Source organism: Oryctolagus cuniculus, chromosome 2 (assembly GCF_051225735.1).
Source record: "Oryctolagus cuniculus isolate XC-2025 breed Fujian yellow rabbit chromosome 2, ASM5122573v1, whole genome shotgun sequence".
Taxonomy (NCBI): Eukaryota; Metazoa; Chordata; class Mammalia; order Lagomorpha; family Leporidae; genus Oryctolagus; species Oryctolagus cuniculus.
This window is the reverse complement of record NC_142868.1, coordinates 105,190,196-105,207,024: the sequence shown is the minus strand read 5'-3', so window position 1 is coordinate 105,207,024 and position 16,829 is coordinate 105,190,196. Positions and strand designations below refer to the sequence as shown.

General features: G+C 47.6%; 1 protein-coding gene across 23 annotated transcripts in view; it reads left to right on the top strand.

Moving 5' to 3' along the window:
• Positions 1-16,829, top strand: part of LIMS1 (LIM zinc finger domain containing 1) — a 151,463-nt gene that overhangs the window by 108,138 nt on the left and 26,496 nt on the right. For 4 of the 23 annotated variants that reach the window (XM_002710015.6, XM_070068679.2, XM_017339217.4 and 1 more), the window contains exon 1: positions 12,670-14,154. The exons of 18 other annotated variants lie outside the window; for them this stretch is intronic. In XM_002710015.6, the coding sequence (XP_002710061.2) occupies positions 13,973-14,154 (182 nt within the window). In that variant the 5' untranslated portion in view covers positions 12,670-13,972. Of the gene's footprint in view, positions 1-5,555; positions 5,709-12,669; positions 14,155-16,829 lie in introns of those variants that run through there. One more of the 23 variants, XM_051834654.3, reaches the window with a different exon arrangement.

The window sequence follows — 16,829 nt, the reverse complement described above, 5'->3', positions numbered from 1 at the left end:
TGCACTCAGCAGGAACTCACTGCTCTCATCTCCGTACAGCTCTGTATTGGCAGTTGCTGTACAACTATTCAAGGGACAGCATTGTGGCCTAGCGGGTGAAGCTACCCCTGTGACGCCAGCATCCCATGTGGGTACCGGTTCAAGTTCTGGCTGCTCTGCTTCCAATCCAGCTTCCTGCTAAAGTGCCTGGGAAGGTAGCAGAGGACGGACCAAGGGCTTGGACCCCTGCACCCATGTAGGAGACCTGAAGGAAGCTCCTGGCTTTGGACAGGCTCAGCCTTGGCTGTTGCTGCCATCTGGGGAGTGAACCAGCAGATGAAAGATGTGTGTGTGTGTGTGTTTCTCCCTCTCTCTGCCTTTCAAATAAGTATCTTAAAAAAAAAAAACTGTTTAAAAGAAGGCATTGTCGAATAGTATTGAGATGAAATGGTGTATTTTATTGTTAGTGTTCTGATTGCTTAGAGGCAATGGGAGCAAAAAATAGCCACAGTATAGGAAACAAATATGAGTATGCATGGAACTAGAAATGAATCATAGCTTACCTGTGGGGTTCTAGTTTTTAATGTTTCAGCTATGTTTGAGTGGAAAAAAGATTAGTGCAATTGTTTGCAAAAGTTTGAATTCTCTGCAAATGCACCTGGGATTGTCTTCTGAGATATATGTAAGGAACAAGAGGAAATGAAGACTGGTGGATGTTTTTAGGTGATGCATAATTGCACATATTTATGAGGCAGATATGTATGTCTTATGCGATACACCTTGCATACAATCATTTCCAGGTATGTAGCATCTTGTTTACCTCCTACTGTTGTCATTTCTTTGTGATGAGAGCATGTAAAAACATCCTCTTGAAGCTTTAGTTCAATATTTGATACTGAAGTGCTAACTCTAGGGGGAGGGAGGGGGGGAGGAGGGGGAGAGGCTGGTTAGTGGGTTTTAAGATAGGAGACGGAGTCAACTACCAGTGAGTTAACGTTCACTCATAATAGAAACAGCTAAATTATATCCACATTTCTGAAAACCAATCACCCTTTTTAGAGCTTCTGTCACAGAAACAGACCAAAAACGTACAAATCTGAGTTTAATAGCAATTCCCGACTTGAGAATTCCAGGAAAGGAGTAGTTGATTACTATACTGGTTCGACATTTCATCTCCTTCGGCCTTGCACGAGCTCATGGAGCATATTGAAGGGGAACTGTGGGAGCTTTGGCCTCTCTCAACCTCTCTGTATTTATTTATTTATTTGAAAGTCAGAGTTACAGAGAGAGAGGAGAGGCAGAGGGAGAGAGGTCTTCTGTCCACTGGTTCACTCCCCAGGTTGCTGCAACAACCTGAGCTGCGCCGATCCGAAGCCAGGAGCCAGGAGCTTCTTCTGGGCCTTCCACGTGGGTGCAGGGGCCCCAGCATGTGGGCCATCTTCTACTGCTTTCCCAGACCATAGCAGAGAGCTGGATGGGAAGTGGAGCAGCCGGGACTTGAACTGGCACCCATATGGGATGCTGGTGCTTCAGGCCAGGGCATTAACCCACTGCACCACAGCGCCAGCAACCTCTCCCTCTCTTTGTAACTCTATCTCTCAAATAAATAAATAAAATTTTTAAAAAATTGAACACCCACATGGGAGACCAGGAGGAAGCACCTGGCTCCTGGCTTCAGATCAGCTCAGCGCGGTGCGCCGGCCGCAGCACGCCGGCCGTAGCGGCCATTTGGGGGGTGAACCAACGGAAAAGGAAGACCTTTCTCTCTGTCTCTCTCTCTCAGTGTCAAATCTGCCTGTCAAAAAAAAAAAATTTTTTTTTTAAATTAAGCATTATCTTACTGCTCTTACTAGAGCAGAAATGGATTTGTTTGCTTTGTAAGACAATGGATTTGTTTGCTTTCTAAGACCCATGTTGTGGTGCTGCAGTGGGTTAAGCTGCTGTCTGTCATGTCAGCACAGGGTATGAGCACCAGTTCAAAATCTGGCTGTTCTACTTCCAGTCTTGCGCCCTGCTAATGCACCTGGGAAAGCAACAGAAAATGGCCCAAGTACTTGGACCCCTGCACCTACGTGGGAGACCCAGATGGAGCTCCAGGCTCCTAGCTTTGGCCTGGCCCCAGCCCCTGCCATTGCAGCCATTTGGGAAGTGAACTAGCAGATGGAAGATATCTCTCTCTCTTTATCTCTAACTCTCCCTCTCTCTTGTAACTCTGCCTTTCAAATAAATAAATCTTAAAAAAAAAAAAAAGACAGTTTCTTTAGAAAAGGTGAACTTGGCTCAGAGAATGTGGGACATGGAAGATAGCTGTGAGGAGTCTGGGGTGGTCAAACACCAGCCTCGTGTCTTGGTTCACCACTTAGTAATTGACTCTTCTCAGAAAGGTGATGAAAAGTGAGGGAAAGCCCATGGTCTCAAGTGCTCCGAGTTCCGTGGTTCTGAACAGTTTGTTCTTTTATCAGGCAGCACCAGACCATAGGGAACGAGGGAATGGGAAATGAGCCGGAGAGAAGCCTTCTGCCTTCTTTCTCTGCCTCCTCGGCTTTGAAAGTGTAAGAGGGAACGCAGACAGGACTTGAGAACCATTGTGAATAATGGCACAACTGTGGCTTCTGTAGCGCTGTGTGTGTGATCCCCTGGGATGGTGGCCCCGGGCACTACAGTCCTGACTCAGGTTGCCTAAATTTAGATGGAAATATGAAAGAGGAAGGTAAATTGATCTTTTAAAGTCTGTTTATATAAGCAGTTTACTTAGAGCCAATCTATACGTGCACAGCAAGAATACACATCGATTCTAGATGAGAAAGCACTGACGCTGCCCCGTGAGCCGTTGCAATATTGTTTTTATATTACTGCTCAGGTTAATAAAGTGCTCTGGCTAAGTTCCCCGCCCCCTCCCCATCTGCTCCAGGAAGCACCGAGCATCTCCTAGGACCGTCATGTTGGATCAGGACAGCAATGTAAAATCATGGGTTTGCCTTTTTGCTTGCTATTCTTTCTCCTCGCTTTTTTTTTTTTTAGATTTATTTTATTTATTTGAAAGAGTTAGAGAGAGATAGAAACAGAGAGAGAGGTCTTCACCTGCCGGTTCACTCCCCAGATGACCGCAATAGCTGGAGCTGGGCTGAAGCCAGGAGCCAGGAGCTTCTTCCGGGTCTCCCACGTGGGTGCAGGGACCCAAGGACTTGGGACATGCTCTACTGCTTTCCCAGGCCATAGCAGGGAGCTGTATCGGAAGAGGAGCAGCCGGGACTAGAACCAGCACCCATATGGGATGCCAGCACTTCAGACCAGGGCTTTAACCCTGTGCCACAGCGCCGGCTTCTCTTCTCACTTTTAGTAATTGATTTCATGGTACTTTCTTCATTCACCCTTTAAACATAGATATATTTCCTTCATATCTGATTGGTTTGCCTAAAAATAGAACCGTCACTTGAAATTGTCATGTGATCATTGGTTTCTAGTGGATAAGAATGTTGTCATCCATGGGAGAGTAAACCAACTGGAATTTGTCAATAAGATTAAGTGCTTGGCTTGATATTATCGATGCAGATGCTATCATTCTAGAGGGTTTTATGCCTCTTTTCCTTACATTTACTCTGTATGGCCTTCCTAGGCTATGTGAACCATTCTCAGTATTCCTGTCATTTGACTCGCTTTCTTAATAGAGCCTAAGCTTTTTGAAAATTGTTATTTTGTTTTCTCTATATTTGCCCAGAGTAGTAATTTGGCCTCATACGAAATTAGGTTTGGTTACATTTTTGCTTTATTATTTATCAACAACCATGAAGGATATTGTTATGTGTTAGCTTTTACTGATGTGTGGTTTAAGGTGTCCTTCAAAGGACTGGCTGGGCCCAGAGTTGTTGGAGATCACGTTTGCTGTACTGCGCTAAAGTCTCTGGCGACAGTTGTGTTTGTAAAAGGATTAGAACAAGGAGTTTCCTGCCCTACAGCCAGGAAGATTTGTTTCATTCACATCATTGGGTAATTAAATGTTGAGGTACACACACAAGCACACACACGCGTGTGCGCACACACGCACACAGCGTCTGCCATCTCCCTGAGATCCCTGGTGGTGGTCTGGCTCCCAGCTTCCTCCTGCTTCTTGCCTGCACACTGTTGTTTAGAAACAGTACTTCCTGTGTCTGTAGTGGGGGTGGGAATTGGTGCTCAGGGACCCCTGCAGGACTGAAGGGGGTTTGTGAGCGGAGCAGGGCTCTGGTGCGGTCAGCCTAGTCGCTGCTCTGTACGGAGTGGCCTCTCCTTCTCCCAGGCTGTCTGTAAAGGGAAGGGGCCGCTTTCTGCTCTCTGCGGTCGCAGCTCCACCTTGCACGCAGCCCACCGTTCAGTTTAGTTTTTCTGTCTGTGGGGATTGGGAGAGGGAGATGAACAGGAAAGGGAAAAGTTTTGTAATAGAAAGGGTTCAGGCTTAACCATGTTGGTTTTGCCAGATTCCCTCAGAAAACACAGAAGCCGCTCGCTGTAGGACGCTGCCCCCTTGGTGTGTGCGTGAAGCCAGCCCACCAGCCCTGCCAGAGCCTTTAGCCACCCCCCACCCTGCCCCAAGCTGTGCTTTCTGACCTTGGCCCTTGTCTGACCACAGCCCTGGGGGGAGGCTAGGCACACCTGCAGTGCCCGAGGTCTGGTTCACCCGATACCCCGAGGGCGAAAGCTGCTGCTTCCTTGTGCTTGTACTCCAGGAGTAGTAACGGGGCAGGAGCGGGGCGCAGCAATGGTGCCGCAGCCAGGTGTGCGGGGTGGGGCGCTCGACCCAGGCGTCCGAGGCTGGCCACTGCCTCGTGGGCTCTGGGAGCTTGCTGAGGTCTCAGGCTCCTTCACTCTGACCCTGCACTAATTCCCCATCCCTCTCTAGGTTCAAAGGCAAATACAGGTGTTTGAAGTTGCTAAGAGACACGTGTGCCTCCTGGTGGACGAGGGCCCACAAACTAACAACTCAGCCGCTGAGGCCTGGCCACCTCGGTTGGTCTGAATCCAATCAGGAAGGAAAATGCACACAGTAATTTAAGCAGTGACGATTTAATGTAAAGATTGAAAGAATTAACTCTACTGGGCGCTGGCGTAGTTGGAGCTTCGATTATTAGGAAAGAAAAAGCAGGGGTAGGTATTGTGGTACAACACATTGAGCCGCCACAGCTGGAAGATCTTGATCTCTCTTGTCACGCTTTCAAATACATGAATAATTTTCTTTAAAAAAAAAGAAAGAAAGAAAAACAAGAGTTACAGGAGTAGCCGCTGCCAGGAGCAGCCATTAGCCCAAGGGCTGACTTGGAGCCCACCCTTCCTGCCCCTCCATCCCCCCCACCCCACCCCCAATGGCAGAGAGGTCCCAGGCCCAGCTTGCTGGAAATCTTCCCTCCAGGATGCCAGAGACCCGAGGCACCTCCATACAGAACTGCCAAGGCGGTGGGCGTGCCGACTGCCCTGCCCCAGCAGCCGATAACGATAACGATAACGATAACGACAGGCTGTGGGTGCCGCGGGCGCGAGCTGGTGGGCAGCCCTCGCCCTAAGCAGCCGCTTCCTCCCACAGCGTCCGTGCAGCGCCCTCTGCTGGCCGCCACCGGCGCGTGAGACGGCGGCGCAGCTGGGACGCACCTGTCCCTGCTCGGGGACTGAGCAGGGCCTCCTCCTCAGCCCTTTGGCCTGCCTCCGAGGCACACCCTCGTTCGTGGCAGGATGCTGAGCTCCCGGCAGGAGGAGGGGAGGTACAGAGTTCTGCTGGAGGACAGCCAGGGCGTGGGAGCCTCCCCGCCCTGCCCTTCCCGCCTCTCTTCGCACTTGGGTGAGATCTACCTCGTACTTAATTTCTTGCATTCTGTGTACAGTTCATCAAACCTTAAGGAAACAGAGGAAACCATTTTCAGTTTGGCAAAAAAATTTTTTTCTTTTTCAGTTCCTTGCCCAGGGGGATGTTGGCCTAACAGTTAAGCTGCTGCGTGGGACGTTGGCAGCCCGTGTCCGAGTGTCCCCTGGTTTGGAGCCCTGGCCCTGCTACCATTCCAACTTCCGGTTACTGCTGCACCCTGGAGGCAGCGGCTTGGTTCCTGACACCCACTCAGAGGCCCAGGTTGAGTCCCCAGCTCCTGGCTTTCTCCTGGCCCAACTCCCACTGTTGTGGGCATCTGGGGAGTGAACCAATAGATGAGAGATTCTGTCTCTCTCTGCCTATCTCTGTATTTCAGAAATAATAATGATTTTTTTTTTTAAAAAAGCATGCAAGTTTGAATTCAAAAGGGTTTTCTTTGTCCTTCCAAGTTGAAATTCTTTGTTGTTTTTTTTTTTTAACCTTATCATTGAGCAAAGCAGACCTCACATTGAGCTTAGTCATAAAATAAAAACTCCCACTGACTTCCTCTGCCAGTGTGGCTCGCTGAAGGTCAGTGTTGGTGAGATAGCCCAGCCTGAGTCAGAACTAAAATAAGAGTGTAATTTAGAGCCAGAAACTGTGGTGCCAGTGGCCAGCAGAGCCTTATAAGGAGCCGTGGGAGCCCTGGCAGGGCTGCCCTGGTCGTGTGGACGCCCTCCCCAGGCAGCACTCAGCCCAGAACACTGCTGTTCTGTTCCTGACTCCAGCCTTCCTCATGTGCGTCTGTTTTGGTCATTACCTTCTTAAAAGGATGTTAGCAGTGAAAATGTATGTTAGCAGGTCACAGTACACACTGAAGGGAGAAATGATTTGAGCAGCGAAAGAGCTGCTTCAGAGACGGTTTCCAGTGCAAGTGTTTTTAAGAAGTCAGAGAAAAGTTGCCTAACCTACAAGAAAAAAAAAAATCCAGAGCTTTTAAAGATTAACCAAATACTCTGCTTTTTTGAGTGGCCGTGGGGTTCCAAGAATTTTTAAAAGATAAGTTTCTTTGGGTGTGAAAATATTTGGAATTCATGCATGGTGTTTTCATCATGTGCTTTTTTCATAACCTATTTAAAGACCCCACAGAGACCACTCAGCAGGCTGTTGTTGGTACTTGTCAGACTGGCTGAGATTGAGTAACTGAGCTCCTTTGTTTTAAATTAAAAAGATGTATTTATTTATTTATTTTGAAAGAGTTACAGAGAGTGAGAGAGAGATCTTCCATCTGATGGTTGATTCCCCAGGTGGCCACAACGGCCAGGGCTGGGCCAAGCCGAACCCAAGAGCTTCATCCAGGTCTCCCACATGGGTGGCAGGGGCCCAAGTACTTGAGGCACCCTCCACTGCTTTTCATTAGCAGGGAGCTGAACCAGAAGTGGAGCAGCCAAGACTCGAACTGGCAGCCGTACAGGATGCTGGCATCTCAGGCAACAGCTTTACCAGCTGCATCACAACGCCTGAGCTCTTTGTTTGCAGTAACGTACACCTGTCACACACAGGCAGGGCACTTGTAACTCTGCGGGCTGCTTTCAGAACCCGCCTTACGCTGTGGCACCCTGATGGGTCCTGAGACCAAGCAGAGAGAGCCCTGCCGGCCTGTGTAGTGTCCAGAGTGTTCCCGTGTACACCCTGGCTAGGTGGCTCTGCCATCGGTTGTATTTTCATGAGCTTCAGAGAACAAACCAGGACAGCTTTCCCTCACATACTAGACGAGGCATTTATTTTTATTTTTATTTTTATTTTTATTTTTATTTTTATTTTTATTTTTTTGACAGGCAGAGTGGACAGTGAGAGAGAGAGACAGAGAGAAAGGTCTTCCTTTGCCGTTGGTTCACCCCCCAAATGGCCGCTACGGCCGGCGCTGCACTAATCCGAAGCCAGGAGCCAAGTGCTTCCTCCTGGTCTCCCATGCGGGTACAGGGCCCAAGCACTTGGGCCATCCTCCACTGCCTTCCCGGACCACAGCAGAGAGCTGGACTGGAAGAGGGGCAACCGGGACAGAATCCGGCGCCCCGACCGGGACTAGAACCCTGGGTGCCTGCGCCGCAGGCAGAGGATTAGCCAAGTGAGCTGTAGCGCCAGCCCTAGATGAGGAATTTTTGCCTCATCCCCTTTTACTAGAAACACTGTGTCTTATTTTTTTATTTTGGGATAAAATGTGTGCTTGATAGCTTACTTCCTGAAAAATTTCCAACCTGAGATTGAATAGTATTTCATTCATTTTCATTGTGTGGATAATAAACACCCTTAAAATGTCCTTTTTGGGATGCTAATGAATCTTACTGCCAACACCAGAGATAATCCCTGAACTTTTAGATTTGTTTCCAAAGGAATTTCTTGTCAACAGTCTGATGTAAAAAAAAACTTATCCCTGCCATACTTCATGTGGTTGCTGAACTTTGGCCTAGTATTTGTTATTGTTTGGGATCCTGGAATGGGACCTTGGTGGTGCATAGGAAATGATTTGATACGTTTGTGTCACCTTTGCTGGGAGGCATTTTTTTCTGCTTGGTGATTTGAGTTATCTTTAGCATTCCGTAACACGAAGTGTGGAGCACTCGCTCAGACGTGAACAACAGGCAGTTTTCCCCACGAAGCTAGTTTGAGAAAATGTGTGTCATTTCTTTCACACACTCTCTTGCCTCTCTGGTAGTGAATAATTTCGTTTTGCTTGTGCAATCCAGAGTTAGGAAACAATTTCACAGATGAGGCAAAATGGCATATTAATTGCAGACCCATCCCCTCCTCTGGGCGTCCTTTGTCTGCTTCCTCACAGTCTGTGGAAAGAAAACAGAGTGCGTTTGTCCTGGAAGTGGGGAAGCGGGAAGGAACTTTCCAGTTCCATTGTCTTTCCTTGCATGGCACAGTTGTTTTGTTTTTAGTAGTCTGGGGAAATCAGATTAAATTTTCCATTTGAGTGGGACCGAGAGTCGCAGTGAAAGCAGTCTATTTTGCCATAAGTCCTTTTTAACCAGGCCACCTCAACAATTTGAAAATCCCTGTATACGTGGAAGCCTTCGACTGCGGTTGAAGATGTTTACCGTGGTTGTTAATGCCACGTGCCTGCCTTAGCCATCACTGTGCAGATCTGTTTGTGGAAGGGACTAAAGCACTCCCCTTTTTCTTATATATCAATCCCATGTTTTAAAGGCAATTGGTCAAAATATCCAGTTTGGCTTTTTTTATGACTATTTTTATCTTTAAGATTTATTTATTTAATTGGAACATCAGAATTAGAGAGAGAGAGAGAGATCATCCATCTGCCAGTTCACTCCCCTAATGACTGCAACAGCCAGGGCTGGGCCAGGCCAGAGCCAGGAGCTCCATCTAGCTCTCCTGTGGGTGCAGGGGCCCAAACACTTGGGCCATCTTCTGCTTCTTTCCCAGGTGCATTAGCGGGAAGCTGGATCTGAAGTGGAGCAGCCGGGACTTGAACCCGCAGCTGTTGTTGGATGCCTGCACTGCAGATGGTACCTTAACCAGCTGTGGCACAACACCGGCCCCCAGTTTGGTTTTGTAAACCCTTAGATAAAATACTTGGTAGTCATACAAGTAATTCAGTCATCTCTTTCTGAGAGAATTTTAATTTAAAAACACCAGCTGTTGGCCGGCGCCGCGGCTCACTAGGCTAATCCTCCGCCTAGCGGCGCCGGCACACCGGGTTCTAGTCCCGGTCGGGGCGCCGGATTCTGTCCCGGTTGCCCCTCTTCCAGGCCAGCCCTCTGCTGTGGCCAGGGAGTGCAGTGGAGGATGGCCCAGGTGCTTGGGCCCTGCACCCCATGGGAGACCAGGAAAAGCACCTGGCTCCTGGCTCCTGCCATCGGATCAGCGCGGTGCGCCGGCCGCAGCGCGCCGGCCGCGGCGGCCATTGGAGGGTGAACCAACGGCAAAAGGAAGACCTTTCTCTCTGTCTCTCTCTCACTATCCACTCTGCCTGTCCAAAAAAATAAAAAATAAAAAAAATAAAAATAAAAATAAAAACACCAGCTGTTAAACTACATGTTCGTTTCGGCGGCTGTGCTCATGATTCTGTCCGTACTTCAGCTGTTTGTACTCTTGGAGATAGCTGCTGTGTGTGGAGTCAGTGAGGTTATTTATCTCTGTGTGTTTGGCTGAAATCTTGGAGTTGGCAGACTGGTGGCGTCTGATGCTTTTCCACCTTCACAGGGGGCTCTGGTGTGAGCACACTTGACAGCATACCGTGACGCAGTTGCAGGCACCCTCAGCCAGGGCCCCGTGTGCTGTGGCCATCAGGACGAAGGGGGTTAATTAGATGTTCGAACCTCTTGGGAAGACCCTTACGGAAGTGAGGACTGCAAGCAACGCCGGTTCTTCAGCAAAAGGCACCTCATAGGCTTGGTATTCAGACAAAACTGACTTTCGTTGGTGCTTTCATTAAACAGCTTCCCACCCTGCTTTAAGACTGTTTTAATGCCATTGGAGTGGCCTCAGCAGTTCCCATCCAGGGAGTTCTGGTAACTGTTTGTCTCAAGGTTATAACCACAGTCCAGAAGAATTGTTTCCATTTTTTAGAGTGACATTATTAAGGCCAAAATGTAACAGAATGTCTGCCTTATAACTTAAGCAGTAGTGTTTATTTGGCCTCAAATGATTTCTCCTCTCCTCTTGGAAAATGAGCAAACATTAACACAGGACTTTTTTTTTTTTTTTTTTTTTAAGCTCTGCTCTGTGGTAACTAAACAGCAGAAGTGACTGCCTGCTTAGTTGTTTTGGGAGATTAGCGTCACCTAATCTTTCAGCGGCTACATGGTTACTAATCCTCGTTTAGGGCACTGGGACATACAAACAACCTTGTTCACTTATCACTAGGAGTTGATGTGGAAATCCGCATCATCAGATGCCTGCCTGTAGCAAAGGCCATGTGTACCTACATTGTTATCTAGATAATGATAATATAATAATAATCTAGCTGCACTGTGTACTCCTTAGGCTGCAAACTCGGCGGGTGCTATATCCCTTACGTTACATAAATGATGTAGAATTCCCATATAACCAATGCACTTCCTCACATCCTCCCGTGTTCTCTAAATCACGCCTGGACTGCTTCACACTGCCTACTACAATGCAGATTTTGACTTTTGTTGGATAGCTCTTGGATACCAAGGCCAGCTATGTTCACTTGCTTATCCACTCAGCAGATATGTCATATTGTCTACTAAGATGGCAGGCCAGGTACTTCTTGGGTACCCCTTTGGGTCCGTGACATTAGGAGCTCATAAGCCGAGGCTCATATGTTCAGGCATGATGTAAAGTACACAGGGAGGGGCAGAAGTTCAGCCTAGTGTTCAACACACTGGTTAAGATGCTGTGTCCCTTATCAGAGTACCTGCCTCCTGCCACACACATGGGAGACCTGAATTGAGTTTCTAGCTCTTGCATTGTGGGCATTTGGGGAGTGAACCAGCAGATGGGAAGATGAGAGTGTTTCTCCCTCCCTCCATCCCTCCCTCCCTCTCCTTCTTAAATTAAAATAAATAAACAAAGTATACGGGGCCATCATTGTAGCTCAGTAGGTCAAACTGCCACTTGCGATGCCAGCATCCCATATTGTAGTACTAGTTCAAGTCCCAGCTGTTTGGCTTGTGATCCAGCTTCCTGCTAGTTCTCCTGGGAAGACAGTGGCAGATGGTCTAAGAGCTTGGGGCCCTGCCACCCCTATGGAAGACCAGAGTGGAATTCCTGGCTCTTGGCTTCAGCTTGGCAAAAACCTGGCTGTTATAGCCATTTGGAGAGACCAGTGGATGGAAGGGAAGGGATCTCTCTCTCTGCTTCTCTCCTCTGTGACTCTGCCTTTAAAATAAATATTTTTTTAAAAGTCAATGGAGTTTGTATACCTTAGATAAAAGGTTTTCGGGGGTAAAAAAAGTAAATGGGCCAGTTTTGTGATATAGCAGATTGGTCCACTGTTTGCTCTGTAAGCATCGCATGTCAGAGCGCTGGTTCGAGTCCCAGCTGCTCCACTTCCAATCCAGCTCCCTGCTAATGTTCCTAGGAAAGCAGCAGATGATGGCTCAAGTACTTGGGCCCCTACCACCTACATGGGAGACCCAGATGGAGTTCCCAGCACCTGGCTTCATCCTGGACCAGCCTTGGCCATTGCGGCCATTTGGGGAGTGAACCAGCGGGTGAAAGATCTCTAATTAAATCTTTTTTAAAAAATAAACAATGGGATAATATTAGCAATTAATTTAAAAACTCTTATTTACGTATTTTCACTTTATTTGAAAGGCAGAGAAAGACTTACTATCAGCCCTCCTAGCATGTGTGAGTTGCAGAGAAATGTTTCTGCTTCAGTATTTATGCTGAGAATAACTGATTGGGGCTTTTGTTCCTAAGGAGAGGCTGATGGGAAGTGGATGTGTGACAGGAGATCTCTAAGTCTTTCATGGCCATCTTTTCTTCCTTCAGAACCTCAGCTCCCTTTCCTGTCTGGCAGAAAGAAAAGAGGAAAGAATTAGTTCTGGCATTTGGAAACAGTGCAAATATGTCTTCAATACTCTTAAACTGATTGATTAAATATTTTAAAGATATTTTCATAATATATGATACCTTTGATCATAAAACCAGCTCGTATTGAGGTGCCTAATGTTTTGGAGTTTTTGGGCCAGCTCTGTGGTGTAGTGGCTAAGGCTGCCACCTGCCACACTATTACCCCCTATGGGCGCTAGTTCCAGTCCTGGCTACTCCATTTCACATCCAGCTCCCCACTAATGTGGTTGGGAAGGCAGTGGAGGATGGCCTAAGTCCTTGGATCCTGCACTCACGTGGGAGACCCAGAAGAAGCTGCTGGCTCCTGGCTCCTGGCTTCTGCCTGGCCGAGCCCTGGCTATTGCAGCCATTTGGAGAGTGAACCAGCAGGTGGAATATCCCTCTCTCTGTCTCTTCCTCCCTCTCTTTCTAACTCTGCCTTTCAAATAAATAAATAAATAATTTTTTTTTAAAGTTTACAAGTTCTATTTAGGGTACTGTATGCCACGTACCCTCATTAACATATTCCCAGCTGCAAATAGAGGCAACCAGAAAAAAGCAGTAGCTTCCCCTTCCTGTGGTATCCCCTGAAGGGCCAGAAGCAGCTAGGTGGAAGAGACTTGGGGAAGGGCATAGAGCTTCCACCCTCATTGTGCCTCCATTGTTACAGGGCCTGCCCTCGGCAGGAGCTATGCCATGAGCGAGGAACCTTGCTAAAAAATCAACATATATCAAGTTGCCCTTGGCCTCTGTAATTGTTGGATGGCACCCTGTGCTGCAAGGACTGAGCCCTGAGAGAGGTTCTGTGGGCCCTGGGACCTCATCATGGTCACTGTCATTACTGATAAGAATCCAAGAGAACCTGGTAGTATGGACTAAATACAGCAAGAATGGCAAAGCATGGAATGTCTTCTTCAGTCGTGACAAAGATCACGAAACACTAGCCCTGAGTTATGGGGTTAGCTGGGGTGAGATTGGAAAAAGAGTTACGATTAAATTCTAGCACTTCCCTATTTCTGCCTGCATGCATTTGCTGAATGTTGAACTCTTGCTGTGTGCCAAGGGCGAAGGTGATAGAAGTCAAACACAGCTGTTCGCAGCAGGCTCCTGGAGTCCTGGGGGAAGGCAGCCATGGCATAGCTGGCCATCATGCCCTGAGATCCAGGGTGCCCCAGGCAGGGAGGCTCCCAGTGTCTGGCAACGCCAGCCTCTCGAAGGGCTCGTCGGGGGTGTTTGACAAGCTAGCCAAAGATTCGTATGCCCACCAAAGCTGAGAGCACGGTGCTGGTTGGTGGGGGTGAAGCCAGATGCCTGCCCAGGGCACTGTGGGTGTTAAGTCCTCTCTTCCTGTGGTATTCTTTATGGTTGCAGTTCACCAGCAAGGCTGCTCTGAACACCACTGTGCTCCTAGAACTTCCGGAAGGCCTCACAAAATGCAGGCTGGTGTGCCGACCAAGTGCTGTGCTGCTGAGCCCTTCTGTGGAGTGTCAGCTGCAACGCTGGCAGCTGGGCTGACATGCGTGGGAACGGGGGTGTGACGCTGGCGGGGAGGCGGGGAGGCCTGGATATTGTTTCCCCTGCCGCGTCCTGTCGCACCAGTCCCTGTGCGGGGAGCTCTCGGCTACATCCACAATGGCTTTCCCAGGCCAAGTGCGCCCCTGCGCTATCCCAGAGAATGAAGAGCTGTCCCAGACAGTCCTGAACAGCGTCCACCAGGCTAATGGGAGTGAAGATGAGAGGGCCGTGTCCAAACTGCAGCGCAGGCACAGTGACATAAAAGTCTACAAGGAGTTCTGTGACTTTTATGCGAAATTGTGAGTGTCTTTCCTCTGGACCTGGTGTCCCGGGCTCTCTGACTCCTCAGGCCTTCTGACCTGCCATGCGCATTTCTGTGTTCTGGGCTTTCTCTGGGGCTTTTCCTTTGTGATCTGAGGGCTCTGAGGGCAGCTCACGACGCAGCATGTGCCAGGGAGGCAGTCAGGTTGCCTTGTCGCTGTCACTGGATGGCACGCAGATGGGAAGGAGAGTGCTGCCTTCATGGTGAGAGTCTTTGTCTTCAGTGGGTTCCTGATAACAATGCAGCTTCATGATGCTGTCCAGAACGGGCGGTTAGAGTTTTTATCATCAGTGGGTTTATAACAGAAAAGCATTACACTCTAAAACTTCCCGAAGATGAGAAGCAGGTTGAGCAGTAAAAAATTGAAGTACTGAGTGTTGATACATATTTTTTTATTAACAGAAGTTTTAAGTAGGCTAACTGGGTTTCTTAAGATTATTGACCTCATTCAAAGTTGTAAGCTTGGAATCATTGCCGATTCCCGGTTTGTCCGGTAAGAGTTAAGGAGAATTTAACTGATCCGATTCCCTGTTACTGCGATCACTTCTGTTGCAGCGTTTAACAGATGTGATTTAGCTTCACAACTCATGGAGCTCTGTTTGAGAGCAACCGGGGAATCGTAAGATCATGACCAGTATCTTTACGGGCTTGGTGAACTCTCCAGGTCATTTTTGGATGTATTTGTTATTGCATATTAAGACCAGAACATTTGTTCCCCATCCTGTGATAAATGAGGCACTTGAATAATGGAAAGCTAGATGGTGTGGGACTGCTGTGTGAGATGGGTCTGTGGAAGGAGATCAGGTTGTGGCAGAGGCACGCTCTCGCTCTCCCTCTCTTTCTCACACACACACACACACACACACTCACACTCACACACTCTCCTTCCATGTCATCAACACTTTTTAGTGGAAGTCTTTTTCTGGAAAATTATCAGTTATGGATAATCTAATGACAGCTACAGTGATTACTCAAAACTTTTGAAAAGTAACTTCAGTCATATGTCATGTTAAATGTAAAGAAACACTTATAGAAAGTAGCGTGCAGAGAGTCAAGTTCAGGTGGCAGCAGCAAACCTGAGCAGTTTGGTGGGATGGTGCTTGTTATTGAAGACTACTTCTTAAAAAGACACACTTGTTTCTTTTTCCTGTGTATGGGAAATACACTATGTGCTTGTTCTTATAACGTGTCTACCTATTTCCTAATTCTATCTGAGTATTTGAACTTGCATATAAACCATCTGTAGTATAGTGGGTATAAACAGATAAGTGATACTCAAACATTTTGATCCAGGGATCTCTTTATACTCTTAAAAATTACTGAGATTTCCAAAGAACTTTTGTTTATTTTGAGGAAAATATTTATTTAAAAATAACAAGCTCATGGTAATATTGATATTTTTATTCAAAATAACTGTTTTCCAAAACACTGGTATTGTGGGATAGCAGGTTAAGCTGCTGCCTGCAATGCAAACATCCTATATGGGTGCCAGTTTGAGTCCGGGCTGCTCTGCTTCCCATCCAGCTCCCTGCTGATAGCCTGGAAAAAGCGGTGGAGGATGGCCTAAGGGCTTGGGCCCCTGCACCCACATGGGAGACCTGAAAGAAGTTCCTGGCTTCAGTCTGGCCCCACCCCAGCCATTAAGGCTATTGCAAGGGTGAACCAGTAGATGAAAGATCTCTCTCTATCTCTCCCTCTCTCTGTAACTCTGCCTTTGAAATAAAGAAATAAATCTTAAAAAGAGAGAGAGAGAGAAAGCTTAAAAGAAGGAATGGCATTGCTTTACATTTTTGCAAATCTTGTTAATGTCTGTGTTAGTAAAGGACAGTGTCTCATCTTCATCTGCATCCAGCTTGTTGTAATATGTTGCTTTAAATGTAATATATAAAGAAAATACAGTTTCTGCAGAGATGTAATTGGAGAAGACCCCTAAAACGGTCATGGTGACTTCACTACCTTGTGACCTTGGGATACAGGTGGCAGTGAACCAGGTTGTGCTAGAATGTCATTCTTTTTTTCAGAGAAGTTTTTTTTTTTTTTTTTTTTTTTAGGTTTTTATTTATTTGAAAGGCAGAGTTACAAAGAGAGAGGGAGAGGCAGACACACACACGCACACACACACACAGATTGTCCATCTGCTGATTCATTCCCCAAATGGCCGCAACAGCCAGGGCTGGCCAGGCCAAAGTCAAGAGCCAGGAGCATCCTCCGGGTCTTCCACGTGGTGCAGGGACCCAAGCGCTTGGTCCATCCTCCCCTGCTTTCCCAGGCACATTAGCACGGAGCTGGGTGGGAAGTGGAGCAGCCGGCCCTCAGCACTGCTGCCCACATGGGATGCCAGCGCCACTGGTGGTGGGTTATCTCGCTGGGCCACAGAGCTGGGCCCTAGAATGTCCTTTTCTAACTTTTTGGAATTCCATTAAGACCACTGGGGTTTGGTGGATCTTTTGAGAGGGTTCAGAATTCATGGTAATGCTGTGTAGCATATTCTGATTTCCAGAGTGGTTTGCTGTAACTTTTGTTATTTTGCACCCCCTAAATAGCACTGAGAATTAACCAGGAAGGGATGGGGTTCACCATGCTTCTCTGTCAAGGGAGAGGCTCAGGGCTTTCTAAAACGGCCACAGTTCATCTGTATTACAACAAAGCCGG